Source organism: Solea senegalensis, linkage group LG1 (assembly GCF_019176455.1).
Source record: "Solea senegalensis isolate Sse05_10M linkage group LG1, IFAPA_SoseM_1, whole genome shotgun sequence".
Taxonomy (NCBI): Eukaryota; Metazoa; Chordata; class Actinopteri; order Pleuronectiformes; family Soleidae; genus Solea; species Solea senegalensis.
Window position 1 is genome coordinate 19,245,316 of NC_058021.1, and position 16,250 is coordinate 19,261,565.

General features: G+C 39.6%; 1 protein-coding gene across 1 annotated transcript; it reads right to left on the reverse strand.

Moving 5' to 3' along the window:
* Positions 1 to 4,197: 4,197 nt before the first annotated feature.
* LOC122762587 (myosin-7-like) lies at positions 4,198 to 16,065 on the reverse strand. Its single transcript, XM_044017807.1, has 39 exons — positions 15,993 to 16,065; positions 15,728 to 15,772; positions 14,763 to 14,971; positions 14,535 to 14,678; positions 14,289 to 14,445; positions 14,176 to 14,203; positions 13,990 to 14,098; positions 13,773 to 13,865; positions 13,618 to 13,681; positions 13,163 to 13,261; positions 12,974 to 13,077; positions 12,751 to 12,889; positions 12,546 to 12,664; positions 12,308 to 12,457; positions 12,053 to 12,223; positions 11,670 to 11,979; positions 11,513 to 11,589; positions 11,142 to 11,347; positions 10,901 to 11,024; positions 10,628 to 10,764; positions 10,082 to 10,337; positions 9,746 to 9,988; positions 9,480 to 9,656; positions 9,240 to 9,385; positions 9,073 to 9,163; positions 8,587 to 8,976; positions 8,380 to 8,506; positions 8,178 to 8,296; positions 7,898 to 8,094; positions 7,642 to 7,825; positions 7,395 to 7,560; positions 7,185 to 7,309; positions 6,796 to 7,104; positions 6,509 to 6,712; positions 6,106 to 6,402; positions 5,889 to 5,993; positions 5,726 to 5,821; positions 5,500 to 5,634; positions 4,198 to 4,307 (listed from the first exon to the last, which is right to left on the reverse strand). Exons 3-39 carry the CDS (start codon positions 14,961 to 14,963, stop codon positions 4,287 to 4,289), a joined length of 5,820 nt encoding a protein of 1,939 aa, XP_043873742.1. The 5' UTR covers positions 14,964 to 14,971; positions 15,728 to 15,772; positions 15,993 to 16,065; the 3' UTR covers positions 4,198 to 4,286.
* Positions 16,066 to 16,250: the final 185 nt, after the last annotated feature.

Sequence of the window (16,250 nt, forward strand, 5' to 3'; positions counted from 1 at the left end):
AGCTGCAACTAACGATAATTTTCATACTCAATCTGTCGATTATTTTCACAATTATTTTCAGAATAATAATGTTCTTCTCTCATGACTTTATTTTTCTGTTTCCCCCATATAATAACAGATATGTATTTGCTGTGTTTGGATGCAGTGTGATTTCCTGTGAATATCAGAGGAATTCAGCTCTGGTCTTTGGCTCTGGTTGTGACAGAAAAACGTCCACTTGAGTCTCTGTCAGTGAGTTATGAGTCCATGTCTCAGTCAGGACATCCTGTAGTTGACCCATGAACTCTGACACAGCTGCTGTCATGTCCTCAAAGTATCTTGGAGGACAGACATTGATGCTGGATGAGTGTGACTGGAAGAGTGAAATGAGCTTTTTTAGTCACACAGACTTAAAAAAGTGCAACAATTTTCTTTTGCAGCTGCAGTTTCAGACCATTTTCTGCGAGAGTCTGTAGTTTCATGAGGCAATTGACAATAGACAATACTGGTGGATATTTAATGTATATAATATAATAATAATAATATTACAGTATTAATATTACATTAACAGTTTGTAATTGTTGTCTTGTCTCCTCAAATTATGTAATACTAACATCCTAGTCTGACATCCATTACGTTGGTGGCCCAAGATGGCAGCCCTTGTCTAAAATACATATAAAAAGCTTATATAAAACACAAAAAAATCTAATTATTTAAATTTTGAAGACATTATCCACATAAAACCTGAGGGAAGGATTACGGATGTAACGTCTGTAGCAGAAGATAAAGTAGTACTAAGCTAGTAGCTATGTATGATGTAAAAAGTAAGGTAGAAAATCAAAACACTTCCAACAGAGGATGTATTATTGATTTTGACTGCGTTTGTGGGATTTTGTACATGAGTGGTTAAAGTGTCAGAAGGTTTTAATTCTTTCTTCTGCTCCCTCCCTGTCCTTGTGCCATCTGGCACAGCCTGTATCCTTGTGCACAAAGATAACCTGTGAAATTCCTGCTGGCTGCCGCGGCACTGATGATTTAGAGGAACAACTCGGGAACAGCACTGATGACGCACTACTGGGGGAACAAGGGGTCTCTCCAGAGGAGAAGAGCAGCAACAGGTGTGATCAATAGCAGTGAATGACCACTCATTTACTGGACAGCCTCACAGCCCCAGAGAGAAGACTTCCATTCTCAGAAAGTATAATTAATACAGTGCACACATGTTTTGTTGTTAAAAGGTCACATTTACATTAAATAATTTGGTTTGGATATGTAATGACAAGCCAAGTAATCTCTGGTAACATTGCTTTAACTGCTACTGATTACCAACATTAAAAAACTAATCTTGCCTGTACCTATACACATTTAACACAGTGACCCAAGGCTGCAATTTACGATTATTTTCCTAAGTTTTGATCAGTGTTTACCAAACCTGTAAATGATGAACTTGTTGAAGTTTCAACAATTGTTTTTGTTAAATGGAGCAAAGAAACCAGAAAATATGCACATTTAAGAAGCTGAAAAATTTAACTGTAGCTTTAATATTGAAAACACATATTCACATTGAAAATTTAAAGTGTTTTATACTGTGTTTCATACTGTGTTATGTATAACTTCTCGAGATAGTTGGTTGGCAAGTTTACACTTACAGGATTTGCACAAAGACGTCTTTGGGCAACACAGACAAAACAGCAACATCAGCGTATATGTCTCAGACAATATGAACATGACAAAAGGAACTGCTAACTGAACATACACAGATCTATTAGTGATTAGATCTGTGGAGCTTTATAATGATCTGTTCTCAATTATATAAAGAAGTCATTATTGTCCCTAATGTATATGTAGAGTAGATCATTAGGAAATTGAGTTGATGTACCTTGGTGGCCTCCATGATAAATACTCCAAGGAACACCATAGACCAGGCAGGCCCTGAATGCTAGTACCTCAGTGGAACTTGATCGGCCTGGGAAACAATAGAAAGTTCTTTTAATTGTCATTTGTACAAACAGAATAATGATATTGACATTGTGTTTTGTTTTTTTACCTTTTATACCAATATTCTAAACTCCTTCCTTTACATAGCCGTAATCTATTCCAAGCCTCATTCCAGGCCCTCATTCCCAGCTGTTGTGAGTCCTTGTACCTCTGACTTGTTCCACTCAATGGATGGTGTGAGGTACCTTGGCCCTCTCAAGTCCGAAATCTGAGCCAGCAGAGGTCTCAGATGAAGCGGCTATTGTTAGAATGCTTGTTATGTTCTGAAGGTCACTTGAGGAGGTGCTAAGTGTAGTAACCCAGCCTCTGTGTGTCCTTCTCTTGTCTTGCTATTTCTCCTGGCGTCCATTCAGACAATGAATCAGTCAGTGACTGCTGCGTTTGCACCAGTCTCAGCTCCAGTAGACTCATATACATTTGTCTGCTGATGAAGACTCAACATTGACAAAACAGGTCAATAAGGTAAGGTTTTGAATCCGTATTTTTTAATCATATGCATTAAATCTTGCAGCACTACGTGCAACCGTGTGTTTCAATACGAAGAGTAGATGTTGAAGATAAATTGTGTCATTTGAAAGTGAATTGAGGCCTACAAAATGATGTTATGTGTTTCCTGTAGGAGAAAAGTTGGATAAAAGATTCACTTTTTATAAACCTTGTTATTCTGTCTGGATCCTATTAACAGATTCAAAATGATGGGGGAAATTGATTTTAGTAGTAGTAGTAGTAGTAGTAGTTGTACAAGTGTTTTGTATTGACTTTAAAATTTGTATGACTTTAATTCATTATCTTCTACATATATAGATCTACATTTTTCCACAGCGCTACAGTATTTGAAACACAGTAGCCCCTGTTGCCTTAATATTTCTTGTTTTTCTTTTCCTTTCTAAAAAATCATAGGCTTTAATTAAAGTAAAATGACAACGGACTGCATGGAAACACAGAAGTACCCTGTTACAACAGGTAAGTCTGCGAGAACTCAGGGCATGATTATGTGTTAGTATGATATATTATGTATATATATATATATACATATATATACACACATATATATATATACAGTATATATGTATATATACATATACTATATATGTATATTCAGAATAACACAAATATTTGTGTCAGCTCTTTCCCAACTGGGTCGGCTCATAGTGAACTCTTTCATGCACAATGTGTTCAGTGGCATGAGGCTTTGAAGGATCGTAAAAGCAGTTGATTGTCTGTGAAAGATGTGACAGTGCTATCACTAGTATTATGGTCTGTGTCTTAAAATAGAAACATAATGTGTTGCTGACCTCTAGTGTTCAAACGGTTCATCCCCTGCAAAGTACAACACAGCTGTGGTTCTCAAACGGTGGTATGTGAGCTTCCTCTGTTGGTACTTGGAGGAAAATCACAAATACTGTATATACTAGGTTTTGTGATCGTATGTTTAACGTTGTTGATAATGGTGTTACTTTGAGAGCTCAATATTTTCTCAGGTGGTACTTGGTATACAAAATTTGACAACTACTGCAATACAATATACTTAAACCAACCCAAATAAAAATGTAGCCAAAACTACACGCCTGCTCAATGCTCTCAATGTTTATCCAATCCAATCCAATTTCCTTTAAAAAGTACATTTTTAAACCACAGGGTAGACCAAAGTGCAGTACACAGGATACAAAATCCACAATTGTGGACTAAAGTGGACTAAAAAAGATTAACAATTCATAACTTACACATAAAGGACAATAAAAGAAATGTTCAGGAAAAAAAAAGCTAAACCACAGACATAAAAAGTCACTCTGGGTTAAAAGTAAATACATGTGCTTTATTTGAAAAGAAAAAGTGCGGAGTGGGAACTCATTCCACAATTTAGGGGAGCTGAAACAGAGAAAGCTCAGTCCCCTCTAAGCCTCTGCCTTGTTTTTGGGACAGCCAATTTGAGTCACTTACGACGCAGACCATTTAATTGCCCATTTAATTTAAAAGCCAACCTCTCTAAAGCGGTTGTGTAGGAATCATTAAGTCCAATGTAACATTCATTAAAACTGGTACCAGTTTGTTGTATCATTTATTTGTATTAACAGACAAAGAAATAGTAATAGAAAATGCACTTTACTTGCAACATGAAACATTAATGGCTAACTAAATGTATTCTGCTAACTTTAACAAAATTTGACATATATCTGCTACACAGCCAGACTATGACAACAACGACAAGACACAAATTGCGATGCAGATTCATTTTATTCTACTGAACAATCGACATGCATAGGGAGACATGAGGTGCCTCAGAAACTCCAGACTCCTGTCCACAAGCTCTACTCCTCATCGTGTCCTTTCTGAAGAAAGAGAAAGAGAAATGTTACCACAACTCTTGGTATAATCTCTCATAATATACACAAAAAAAAATATAATGTGGTGTTGGTTTACTGTTCTACATTTACTATTTTACTGGCGGCATAAGATTCTTCTTGTGGTAAGATACTGGCTCAAATATAAACCGTAATTTATAGGATTTTCCCTATTTATATTATTATTTGTTATTAATTCTGATCCGGGCCACACGGTGGTGTAGTGGTTAGCACTCTCGCCTTGCAGCGAGAAGACCCGGGTTTGAGCCCCGGTTGGAACAAGGGCCTTGGAGTTTGCATGTTCTCCCCGTGTGTGCGTGGGTTCTCTCCGGGTTCTCCGGCTTCCTCCCACAGCAATGTGGGGATTAGGTAAATTGGACACTCTAAATTGACCGTAGGAGTGAGTGTGAGAGTGAATGGTTGTTTGTCTCTAGTTGTGTGTGGCCCTGTGATGGACTGGCGAACTGTCCAGGGTGTACCCCGCCTATCGCCCGATGTAGCTGAGATTGGCACAGCACCCCCCGCGACCCTCTGGTGGAGGATAAAGCGGTTAGATGATGATGATGATTAATTCTGATCCAGAATCCTGATGGATAAGCAGCATTAACGCTATGCTCCCTTAACCACCCACAAAAGGTACCAAATTTAATTTCATGAGTAAATGTATACTCAGGGGCCACATGGTTGGTGTAGTGGTTAGCACTTTTGCCTTTGCAGCAAGAATACCCGTATTCGAGCCCCAAGGGCCTTTTTGCATGTTCTCCCCGTGTGTGAGTTTTCACCGGGTTCTCCTAATATGGGGATAAAAATTTACCGTAAGAGTGAATGGTTGTGTACCCCACCTATTGCCCTATGTCAGCTGAGACCCTCACAGACCCTCCAGTGTAGAATAACGCAGTAGATAATGGATGGACGTATGCTCAGACTAGCTTGTTTATTGCCGCCACCTGCTGGTAGCACATTGTTATGTCATGTAGTGGAGAGTTATGTTTAGTCTTCATATTTAATTCTCTTTTTCTATCTTCTTAGAAAACCACAGTACCACAGTCGTGAACTGGATTATGCCTGTATGTGAATCTGGTGATAACCACAGAATCAGCACCCAGATTTATAGCAGCAAACTCTCCACTGCATGTAGTATTCTCAGTACAAAAAAGGATAAGAGACAATAATAACTGACCTTTGATCCCACGTCACGGCTCTTAGCACGTAGCTTGTTGACTTGAGACTCAGCAATGTCAGCTCGCTCCTCAGCTTCATCAAGCTCATGTTGAATCTTGCGGAACTTGGTAAGATGAGTGTTGGCCTGTTCCTCCTATAAAACAGACACGGGACAGCCCCTTACTGCCACTTCATAACAATATTAAAAGAGCCCATGTACAGATACCAAAATAGTAAGTACTTACAGCCTCCTCTGCAGTTCTCTTGTAAGATTTGACCTTAAGCTGCAGCTTGTCTACCAAATCTTGCAGACGGGCGAGATTCTTCCGATCCTCCTCCGTCTGAAAATGGAAAAAAATTATTTAAAATTTAATTTCTCCACAAATTTATAAAAGCACTCACACTCACCTGATAGGTCAAGTCTTTGATTCGCCGCTCATATTTACGTATTCCCTTGATAGAATCGCTGGACTTTCTTTGTTCAACCTCAAGTTCATTTTCTAGTTCTTTGATCTGGTGAAGAAATAACAATGAGAGTGGAGTGTCTGTGTTTGAAAATATTACACTGCATGGGCGTGTTTGGATGCCATGTCTATTTTTGGTAATGATTGGTTCAAGTTCTTACCCTGGCCTCGAGCTTCTGCACCTGCTTCTTGCCCCCCTTCATAGCGATCTGCTCAGCTTCGTCCAGACGGTGCTGCAGGTCTTTGATGGTTTGCTCCATGTTCTTCTTCATACGCTCCAGGTGAGCGCTGGTGTCCTGCTCTTTCTTCAGCTCCTCTGCCATCATGGCAGCATCAGTGATGGCCTTCTTGGCCTTCTCTTCAGCATTTCTGCACTCCTGCACAGCATCTTCAACCTCTGTCTGAAGCTGGGAAGTGTCAGCCTCCAGCTTCTTCTTCTGATTTATCAGGCTGGTGTTCTAATGTTACATAAGAATGTATATTTTTCAGTGAAAAATAGTTGAGGTTTGAACAGGTTGTAACCTCAAAACATGCAGGAAAATATGGATGACCACTGTATTTTACCTGTGAGTGCAGTAGCTGCACCCTCTCACTAACATCCAGCAGCTCCTGCTCAGCAAGTTTGCGACTTCTCTCGGTTTGCTCCAGAGCACCCCTAAGTTCTTCCACTTCAGCCTGGAGCAGGTTGTTGCGTCTCTCCACAATGGCGATGTTTTCCTTCAGATCATCATTAGCTCGCATAGACTCATCAAGCTGGAGCTGAGCATCCTGTGAATTTGGACATGTATAGTCAAGCAAATTGTAAAGCGGTAAAACCATCAGATGTTTGTTTTCCCTTGATGGGTGTATACCTTTAGATGTGCATGAACAGATTTAAGTTGTTTCTGGGCCTCAGCTGCCTGCCTGTTGGCTTGACTCAGCTGGATCTCCATCTCATTGAGGTCTCCCTCCATCTTCTTCTTGATGCGCAGGGCCTCATTTCTGCTGCGAGTCTCCGCCTCAAGAGAGCTCTGAAGAGTGTCCACGGTTCGCTGTTGGTTTCTCTTTGCTTGCTCCATCTCTTCATCTTTTTCAGACAGTTTGCGCTCAATGTCAGCTTTGATCTGATTAAACTCCAGCTGGGCTCTGAGAATCTTTCCTTCCTCATGCTCCAGAGAGGCCTAAAATGACAGAAAAAAAAGTCAAAATACACATATGAACTAAAGGTTGTACTTCACAGACATCAAAATATTCATTATACCTCTGCTTCCTCTAGAGCTGTCTGTATGTCTGACTTCTCTTGTTCCAGTTGTTTTCTAATCTTCTCAAGCTCATGAATACTTTTTCCTCCCTCACCAATTTGTTCAGTGAGGTCAGATATTTCCTCTAAGACACAAAATGAAACACAATTATTGCTTTAGCCATGATAAATAATTTTGAATGCCAAATAGTTTCCAACTAGTGCTCTTACCCTGCAGATTCTTGTTTTCTCTCTTCATGGTTTCCAGATGTTCAAGAGCTTCTTCATAGGAGTTCTTCAGTTTGAAGAGCTCAGTGCTCAAAGACCTGGCTTCCTTTTGAGAGCTTTCTAGCTCTGACTGTGACTCTTCATACTTCTGTTTCCATTCTGCCAAGACCTGGAATATGTGTATGCGTATAATTATTTCCCAAGTCTTTATTGAAAAGATAACATTTGCTATGTGTATTTAAGATTCTACCTTGTCAAAGTTCCTTTGCTTCTTGTCCAGAGCAGCAGCAGCAGCATTAGACCTCTCTACATCCACCATGAGATCTTCAATCTCATTCTGCAGTCGGTGTTTGGTCTTCTCCAGAGAGGAACATTTAGCATTCACTGCTTCAACAGCTTCCTCAGCATCCTGCAGACGCTGAGCCAGCTTTTTTCTGGAGTACAACAGATTTCGATCAACATTATATACTCTTAAACTGTACTAAGGTACAATGTATTTAACTCACTTGGCCTCCTCCAGCTCCTCGGTCCTCTGGATGGCATCAGTTTCGTACTTAGTTCTCCACTGAGCCACCTCAGAGTTGGCCTTGGACATGCCACGCTGCAGTTCACCCTTGGCCTCCTGCTCCTCCTCATACTGCTCTCTGAGAAGGTCACAGTCATGGCGAGCAGACTGCACTGCATGTGCTAATGCATTCTTGGCCTATAAATGAATAACAAATGAATTCCTCATGTACATTTACTCCATAAATAAACCATAAGGTTTTTAATAAGTTGCTTTGCTACCTTGACTTCTTCCTCCAGTTGTCTTTTAAGGTCTTCAATTTGTTGAGTGTAGGACTGTTTTCCTCTGGTGAGCTGAGACACCAGAGAATCTTTTTCCTCAACCTGCCTTGTAAGTTCACCTAATTTGGAAGAAAGGATGAAATGAGGAAATTTAAATATCCCTTTCTTAAGGATGGCAATTCATTTCAAATCAAATGCATACCATTTTCAGTTTGAAGTTTTGCTTTCTGCATGGTGAAGTCATTGATGACACGTTGTCCTTCTTCTGCCTTGGTTTTATATTCATTCATCTGATCTTCCAGAGACCTGTTCATTTTCTCCAAATTATTCTGAAAAGAGAAGACAATATGACACATGGCTCACAGGAGACGTGTAAACTCAAACTCATTTAGTAGAACAAATATTTTACCTTTGTCTTCACAATATGTTCCATATTGGAGGCAACATCATCCAACTCCAGTCTGAGCTCACTCTTTTCCTTCTCCAGTTTCTGCTTGACCCTCTGCAGGTTGTCTATCTGCTCTCCCAGATCAGCGACGCTGTCAGCTTGTTTCTTCCTGAGTGTGGCAGCAGTGGATTCATGCTGCAGAGTGGCCTCTTCAAGGTCTCTGCGGAGTTTCTGGAACTCAGCCTCCCTCTTCTTGTTCATCTCAATCTGGGCAGAGGTTGCTCCACCAGCCTCCTCCAGCCTCTCACTGATCTCCTCCAGCTCTCTGGCCAAGTCTGCTCTCTGCTTCTCCACCTTGGCTCTTGCAGCTCGCTCTGCCTCAAGCTCTTCCTCAAGCTCTTCAATGCGAGCCTGTTGAGCCAAAATTAAGTTTGTTTAGTTTTATCTGGCTACAAGTTTCAGATGATATTGTAGGAGTTAAATCATTTTCTTATTATTGAACATTACCTGCAGCTCCTTCAATTTTTTCTGGAGCTGGGCACTCATTGCTTGTTCATCTTCTATTTTGCTGTTAAGTTGGTTTATTTCAAAATCTTTCCTGTGGATATAAAAAAACCCAGTTAACATTTGTAGCACCTGACACTTTGTGTCGTATCTTTTAGTGGATGTGTTACTTTTTCAGCCGCTCTTCAATTTGCTGTTTATCATTTTCTAGATCCATGATACTCTCATGTGCTAACTTCAGGTCTCCTTCAAGCTTTCGCTTTGCTCTCTCAAGATCCATACGTATTTTCTTCTCTTGTTCCAGAGATCCTTCAAGCTGTGGATGACAATATTTATTGCGTTTATATACATTTTGTTTTATCTTACTGTTTTTTAACTATGCCACCAAATGTCATTCACTACAGTCTCACATCATCCACTTGCTGTTCCAGCTTGACTTTGGCCTTGGTCAGAGTGTTGACTTTGTCTTCTTCACTCTGCAGATCATCCAGTGTTTGCTGGTGAGCCTCCTGTAAGGCTTTCTTCTCCTTGGTTAACTTGGCAATGATTTCATCCAGAGCCGCCATCTCCTCAGTCAGATTCTTTACCTGTGGTCAGAGGACATTTTTAATTTAAAAAATTCAATGCAGGATATATTTGGACACCATAGTTTTGCTTTGATTGGTGCGTGTGGTACCTTGTTTTCAGTGGCATGCTTCTCTTTTTCCACTTTAGCCAGAGTTAACTCCAAGTCATCAATGTCTTTCTTTAACTCAGAGCACTCATCCTCCAGCTTCCTCTTCTTAGCAGTCAGATCAGCGTTCATCTCCTCCTCATCATCCAGCCTTTCAGTCAACTCTTTGATTTTTGCCTCCAGCTGAATCTTGCTCTTGATCAGCCCCTCACATCTTTCTTCAGCGTCACCAAGATTGTCTTGTTCCTATTGTTAAAAAGGCACAGCTTTAAACCACAACAGTCTTTGTTTAATGTTAATATATTTTGTATTGCTGACAGTGACAGATAGTGAACATACAGTCTGAACTTGGAGCTGTAGGTCATTTTTCTCTTGGAGAAGAGAAACCATTTTTTCTTCAAGTTCCTTCCTACGGGCCTCTGATTTTGCGTAAGCCTCTTTCAGTTTGATAAACTCCTCCTTCATGTTGGCCATCTCCTTCTCAGTCTCTGCAGACTTCAGCAGGGGCTTGATTTTGAAGTACATCTTCATCCAGGGCCAATTCTTGACCCCCATGAAGGCACGGATGTTCCACTGGATCACAAGCAGTGCATCCCTGTGGATGACATTGTCATATTTTTAATGTTGTTTTTGCCAGAGAGGTTCCAGTTGAACAGTGGTTGCACAAACTGTCATTTTCACTACACTCAAATTTACTATTTAACTTATAGTTTGCTTGGCTTTTATTTTTTATATTATATATATATGTATATATATATAGATATATATATATCTATATATATATATAGATATATATTATCCAGATTGTAGGCGTAGGGACCGGGTGTGATGTGGTACACAGATAGAAAAGCTACTTTTTGAATATAATTAATTTGACATATTTACCTGCGTTCCACAATCTTCTGGAATTCAATTCTTGCCAGAAGACCTCGTGACCGGGCTTGAATACCAGTAATAATGAGTGCAAGCCGGTCATCTCGCATCTCCTCTAGCTGACCCAACAGTCCAGCTTTGAAGAACACCTTTTCAATGGAGTTAATGGAGTAAGATTCCTCAGAAATACTTATTATCATATGTACCCCAACAATATCCCAACAAGTCTAATTATCCATGCAAAATGGATTTCCCCCTGATCTTTGAACCATTAAACATACGGACCTTGGTGTGCCCCAATTTGTACTGGCTGTGGTCAATATCCAGTGAACCCAACAGTTTCTCTGCAGCCTTCTTGTTGTCAATGAACTGTCCCTCAGGAATGGCATTGGGGTTCAAAATACGATATCTTTGACACAAATAAAAAAAAAAACACATTGGTCATATTGTGAAAATAGACATACTAATTTCAACAAAATTCTTTTCATTGTAAAGTGTAACTGTGAGTTGTTATTCACATGCATACCTCTGTTTGAAATCTCCGTAGAGGATCCTGTTGGGGAAACCTTTCCTGCAGATCCTGATGCCCTCCAGCACACCGTTACAGCGCAGCTGGTGCATCACCAGGGGATTCTCCATGGCCCCAGGAGTCTTTGTCTCATTGGGAATGATGCAGCGCACAAAGTGAGGGTGAGTAGACCTCAAATTGGTCATCAGCTTGTTCAGATTCTCCTGCAAATGTATGTGCAAGCTATTAAATCATCAGATAGAATTGTGTCATAGCTTTCCGAATGTTTTAGATTGCTTTTGTAAACTTTCAATGTAGTTTCACAATAGTCAAAAATCATGTTATTTGTGGATTTTTAAAAGAGTAAATGAAAGAAAAACGCATTTTACCCTGTGCAAAGCTGATACAGTCTGGAAGGATGAACCTTTCTTCTTGCTACCTTTGCCCTTCCCACCACCTTCCTGGGCTAAATAAAAATAGTTCTGTTAAATGTTGTCATCAAAAAACTCAAGAGTAATTCCTAGTTAGTCATTCATGTCAACATACCTGAATCAGCCCCTGCATACCCAGCAAAAAGGATGCCTAAAATTTTCATGTTTGACTTCTGGAAAAGGCCAACCACAGTCTCATTCAGGGGATCCTTGTTCTTCACCAGCCAGTTATTAATGTTGTAATCAACAGTACCAGCATAGTGAACCAATGAGAAATGGGCCTCTGGTCTCCCTTTGATAATTCTGGGCTTCTGGAAGTTGCCAGATTTCCCCAGATGGTTGTCATAGAGCTTAGCTTTAAAAGTAGCATCAGAGGCTTTGGGAAACATGCACTCCTCTTCAAGGATGGACATGATACCCATGGGCTGAGGAGAGAAAGTATGAATAAGTTTGGGAAAACCAACTATTTAATGTGTTTTTAATGTAGTCGTTTCTCACCTTCTCAATGAGGTCAATACAGGCCTGCAAATCCATACCAAAATCAATGAAAGTCCATTCAATGCCCTCTTTCTTGTACTCTTCCTGCTCCAGCACAAACATGTGGTGGTTGAAAAACTGTTGCAGTTTTTCATTGGTGAAGTTGATGCACATCTGCTCAAAGGTGTTGAACTGTTGGGACATTAACAGCATTAGCATTAGCTCAAGCAAGAAAATGTTAAATGAATCATGATCGTTAGATTTCTTTCCACTCACATCAAAGATTTCAAACCCAGCAATGTCCAGTACACCAATAAAGTACTGACGAGGCTGTTTGGTGTCCAGAGAATTGTTGATTCTCACAACCATCCACAGGAACATTTTCTCATACACTGACTTTGACAGTGCACCAACAGCATAGTACACCTTGGGGCAAAAAGTAAAATATCTTTAAAACTGAACTTTTTTGCAATTGAATTAATCTACCTTAAATAGGTCGTATTGTACACAGTACCTGGGCAACATTCTGCCCCTTGGTGACCCACTCATTTCCTACTTTGACTCTTGGGTGACAGAGACCTTTGATGAGGTCAGCAGAGTTCAGGCCCATCAGATATGCAACTTTGTCAGCATCTAAGGAAGTGAGCATATCTAAGTCATATAGCTTTGTCTTTTAACCTGCCACCAGAGTTGTGCCAAATCACTGTTGAATGTCATACCCTCAGTGCCATCAGCCTCAGCCTGCTCCTCCCTCTGCTTCTGCTTAAACTTCATGTTACCATAGTGCATAATGGCTCCAGTCAGTTTGTAAATACCGTTCTTCTCTTCTTGAGTGAAGCCCAGCACATCAAAGGCGTCCTAATTAAAATTGAAATAACGAAATGTCATTTTGATGTCTTATTTCATTATTATTTGTTCTTTGACTCAACATTGTTTGCTCACATCAGTGGCCTTCAGCTCCTCAGCGTCATTGATGGAAGCTACAGTTGTTTCTCCTTGAGAGATGAAGGCGTAGTCATAGGGGTTGTTGGTGATGAGCAGCATTTCTACAAAGAGATATGACAAAGTAGTTAGTATTTATTCACGATGCAGTGTTTGACATGCATATACACATTTGTATGTCACACTCACCCAGAAGTTCAGGCCTTGCCTGAGACAAGATCTGGTAGAAAATGTGGTAGTCCCTCTCAGCTTTAAGCTGGTAGGTCACACGAGACTTCTCCAGAAGGTCTATTAGAAATATAATTTATGTTATTGTTATTATAATGATAATAATAATTATCATTATAATAATAATAATGATAATAAAATGGTGATAAAACACCACAAATAGTGACATTAAAACACAATAAAATAAATAGGGTAAAACTGGCTTAAAGTGTATGTCATCTTATAAAGGTGCTGAATCACACTGAGTGGGATTATCAATTGTTAAAGACATTATTAAATGAATTGGCTCTGATTCAATTTATTAATTATGACTAACACAGTCAAAGACATGCAGTTCAAGAGGCTGAAATGTTCCAATTTTGAAAACAAGTCTAAACATGGCAAAAAATAAAAGGGACACATTTATTCACACTTACAAGTCTCAATGTCAGCAGAGGCCAACTTTCCTCGGTTGTCAAAATGAATTCTGATAAATTTACCCTAAGATGAAGAAAAGTGTTAATTGAAATACCAAAAAATTGAAAAAAACACAACAACATTAGTCAAAATGTAGCCACACTGCAATACTCACAAATCTAGAGGAGTTATCATTTCTGATGGTCTTGGCATTACCAAAGGCTTCTAGAGCTGGGTTAGCCTGGATAATTTGATCCTCCAGGGTTCCCTGATTTTGATAATCATAGGTAATGCTTTTGAGAAAAGCTTAAAATATATATAATGTGATTTATTATATATTATACAATTGATATGTTTTTTTTGTACTTGAGCAGAACATATGTAGTATGTACCTTCTTTTCTGAGGCAGCATCTTTCTTTAGACCTGGGGCAGCTGCAATGCTGGCAAAGTACTGAATGACACGTTTGGTGTTGACAGTCTTTCCAGCACCGGATTCTCCACTGGGTGGAAAAGAGACAGAAAGTTTTAGGCAAGGGCTGATCATCCTGAGAAGATTTTAGTTTGCTGTGTGACTTACGTGATAAGGATTGACTGGTTTTCTCTGTCTGTTGTTGAGAGAAATGGCCAGGTAAAATGGCATAATGTCAGAATTGGAAATTTAGAAAATGAAGGATTAAACAGATTACGTACCTGCCAGCATGTACTGGTAGGCATTGTCAGAGATGGAGAAGATGTGAGGAGGAGCTTCACTCCTCTTCTTTCCTCTGTAGGCAACAACCACTTCTTGGTTATAGACTGGCAGCCACTTGTAGGGGTTGACAGTCACACAGAAGAGGCCAGAGTAGGTCTATCATTGTAAAAGAATGTTAGAGGGAAGTGGTTTTTAGACACTGATTGATGGAAAGTTAACAGTTACAGATCAAGCCTGTATCTTACATAGATCATCCATGCTGCGTAACGCTCTTTGAGGTTAAACAGCACAGCGGGCTCATGGAGGAAAGTGAACATGGCCATGTCTTCAATTTTATCAAACTTTGGCGGGTTCTGAGGATGGACATCACACTCCTTCACTGTGACAGTCTGTAGAAAGATATTGCCAATTGTTAAACAAGGGTTCAGACTTGTATAAGTGTAAACTTGAACTTATATATACGATTTACACACCTTTCCAAATTCAGTGTTAACGGTGACTTTATCACCATCACGACTAGTTACGGAAGCCTTGACGTACTCAACCTCAGCGTCAGGAACAAAACACTCCTTCTTCATGTCAAATATACGAGTCTGGGCCTCCAAACGCTCCTTATCGGACTTCCTGAGATAAGAGGCAGCAAGCCCAAATTCTGCCATGACAGCATCCCCCATTTCTCCACCTTTAAAGAGTAAATTATTATGGTCTTAATGACAGAAAAAATAATATTGAAATACAATAAGAAAAATCCACATGCTATTACCCCAAAGATGTTATATTGGGCCCCACTTTTGATGATAGACCAATGCAGCCCAATTTAGAGTAAAATATAGACAAACCAATTTGGTGCCTATAATATAATGTTTCTTCTCAATCCAGTAACACCTGATATTATATATATATACATATGTATGTATATACATATATATATATATATATATATATATATATATATATATATATACACATACATATGCTTGACAAGAGAGTCACACCTTATTTTATGCATGTGTTATTATTAATAATTCTTACATAAAAGGTTTGGTGAAAAAAATCAACAAATGTATTTGGGGACACAAAAGAAATGTCCTGCGATCTCTCTGGACCCTTGGCAAAGAGGGACATTGTGCTCCCCCGTGTGGCTGTATCATTTCGCCATTGGGGCCCCCTCCAACTCGGGGCTGTTGGCAATTACAATGGTTCTGCCCTGGACCTATCTTTGGATCCCGACCCAGTCTCTAGAATGACTGATTTAAATCTCTTAAGCTTTTGTGTATTTTTTTTTTGTCCAAATATAGAGAGTCACCTCATAGTAATATGTGTCTAACCTTTTCATGACAGGAAACCCAATTCTATATCATAAATACTGGCAACCAAAACAGGCACAATCACATATTGAACCCTTCATCACATACATGTAGTCTTTGTAGAATTTTACCTGATGCGTTTCACTCCACAGGAACTTGGGATTAGTGCTATGTATCTGAGGAAGACAGAAGACAAACAAATGCTGTATTATGTAATTCTTTGAATAAGATAATACAAATAAAATTTAAAAAATGCACAATTCTTCACACAATATCACTACGGTTAAAGTGAGGGTTAACATAATCAGAAGCAATGCCGAAATATAGGTAAGAGTAACTTAAGCATCTGAAACATCATGCAAAATGGTCACTCAGATATGAGTGGGTTTTCCTTACCTCTGACTGTCAACCTGCGTCAGCTGAAATGATGGAACCAGTGGCTGACAACGCGCTGCCTCCCCATTAATAAAGGCTGTTAGTGACCCAAATATGGGATTGAATTTCAGGGAAATGGCATCCAGATTGCCTATCACAAAAAGCATTCTCCAAATTGGGTAGAGCCCAGTGCTGCTATTTGTTGCTGTCACCTTGTGAACACAGCCACTCTGGACCATGACAAAGAAAGGGAGGAGGCAGAAAGTGAGGGAGCAGGGA

Bases quoted from the DNA above. Each gene is read 5' to 3' on its own strand.
- LOC122762587 (XM_044017807.1), bottom strand. From the start codon at position 14,963: ATGGGGGATGCTGTCATGGCAGAATTTGGGCTTGCTGCCTCTTATCTC. The intron at 7,826-7,897 runs GTGAGTTAAATA...GTTGTACTCCAG, and splicing joins GAGGAGCTGGAGGAGGCCAA to AAAAAAGCTGGCTCAGCGTC. The intron at 4,308-5,499 runs GTCAGTTATTAT...CTCTTTCTTCAG, and splicing joins GCCGTGACGTGGGATCAAAG to AAAGGACACGATGAGGAGTA.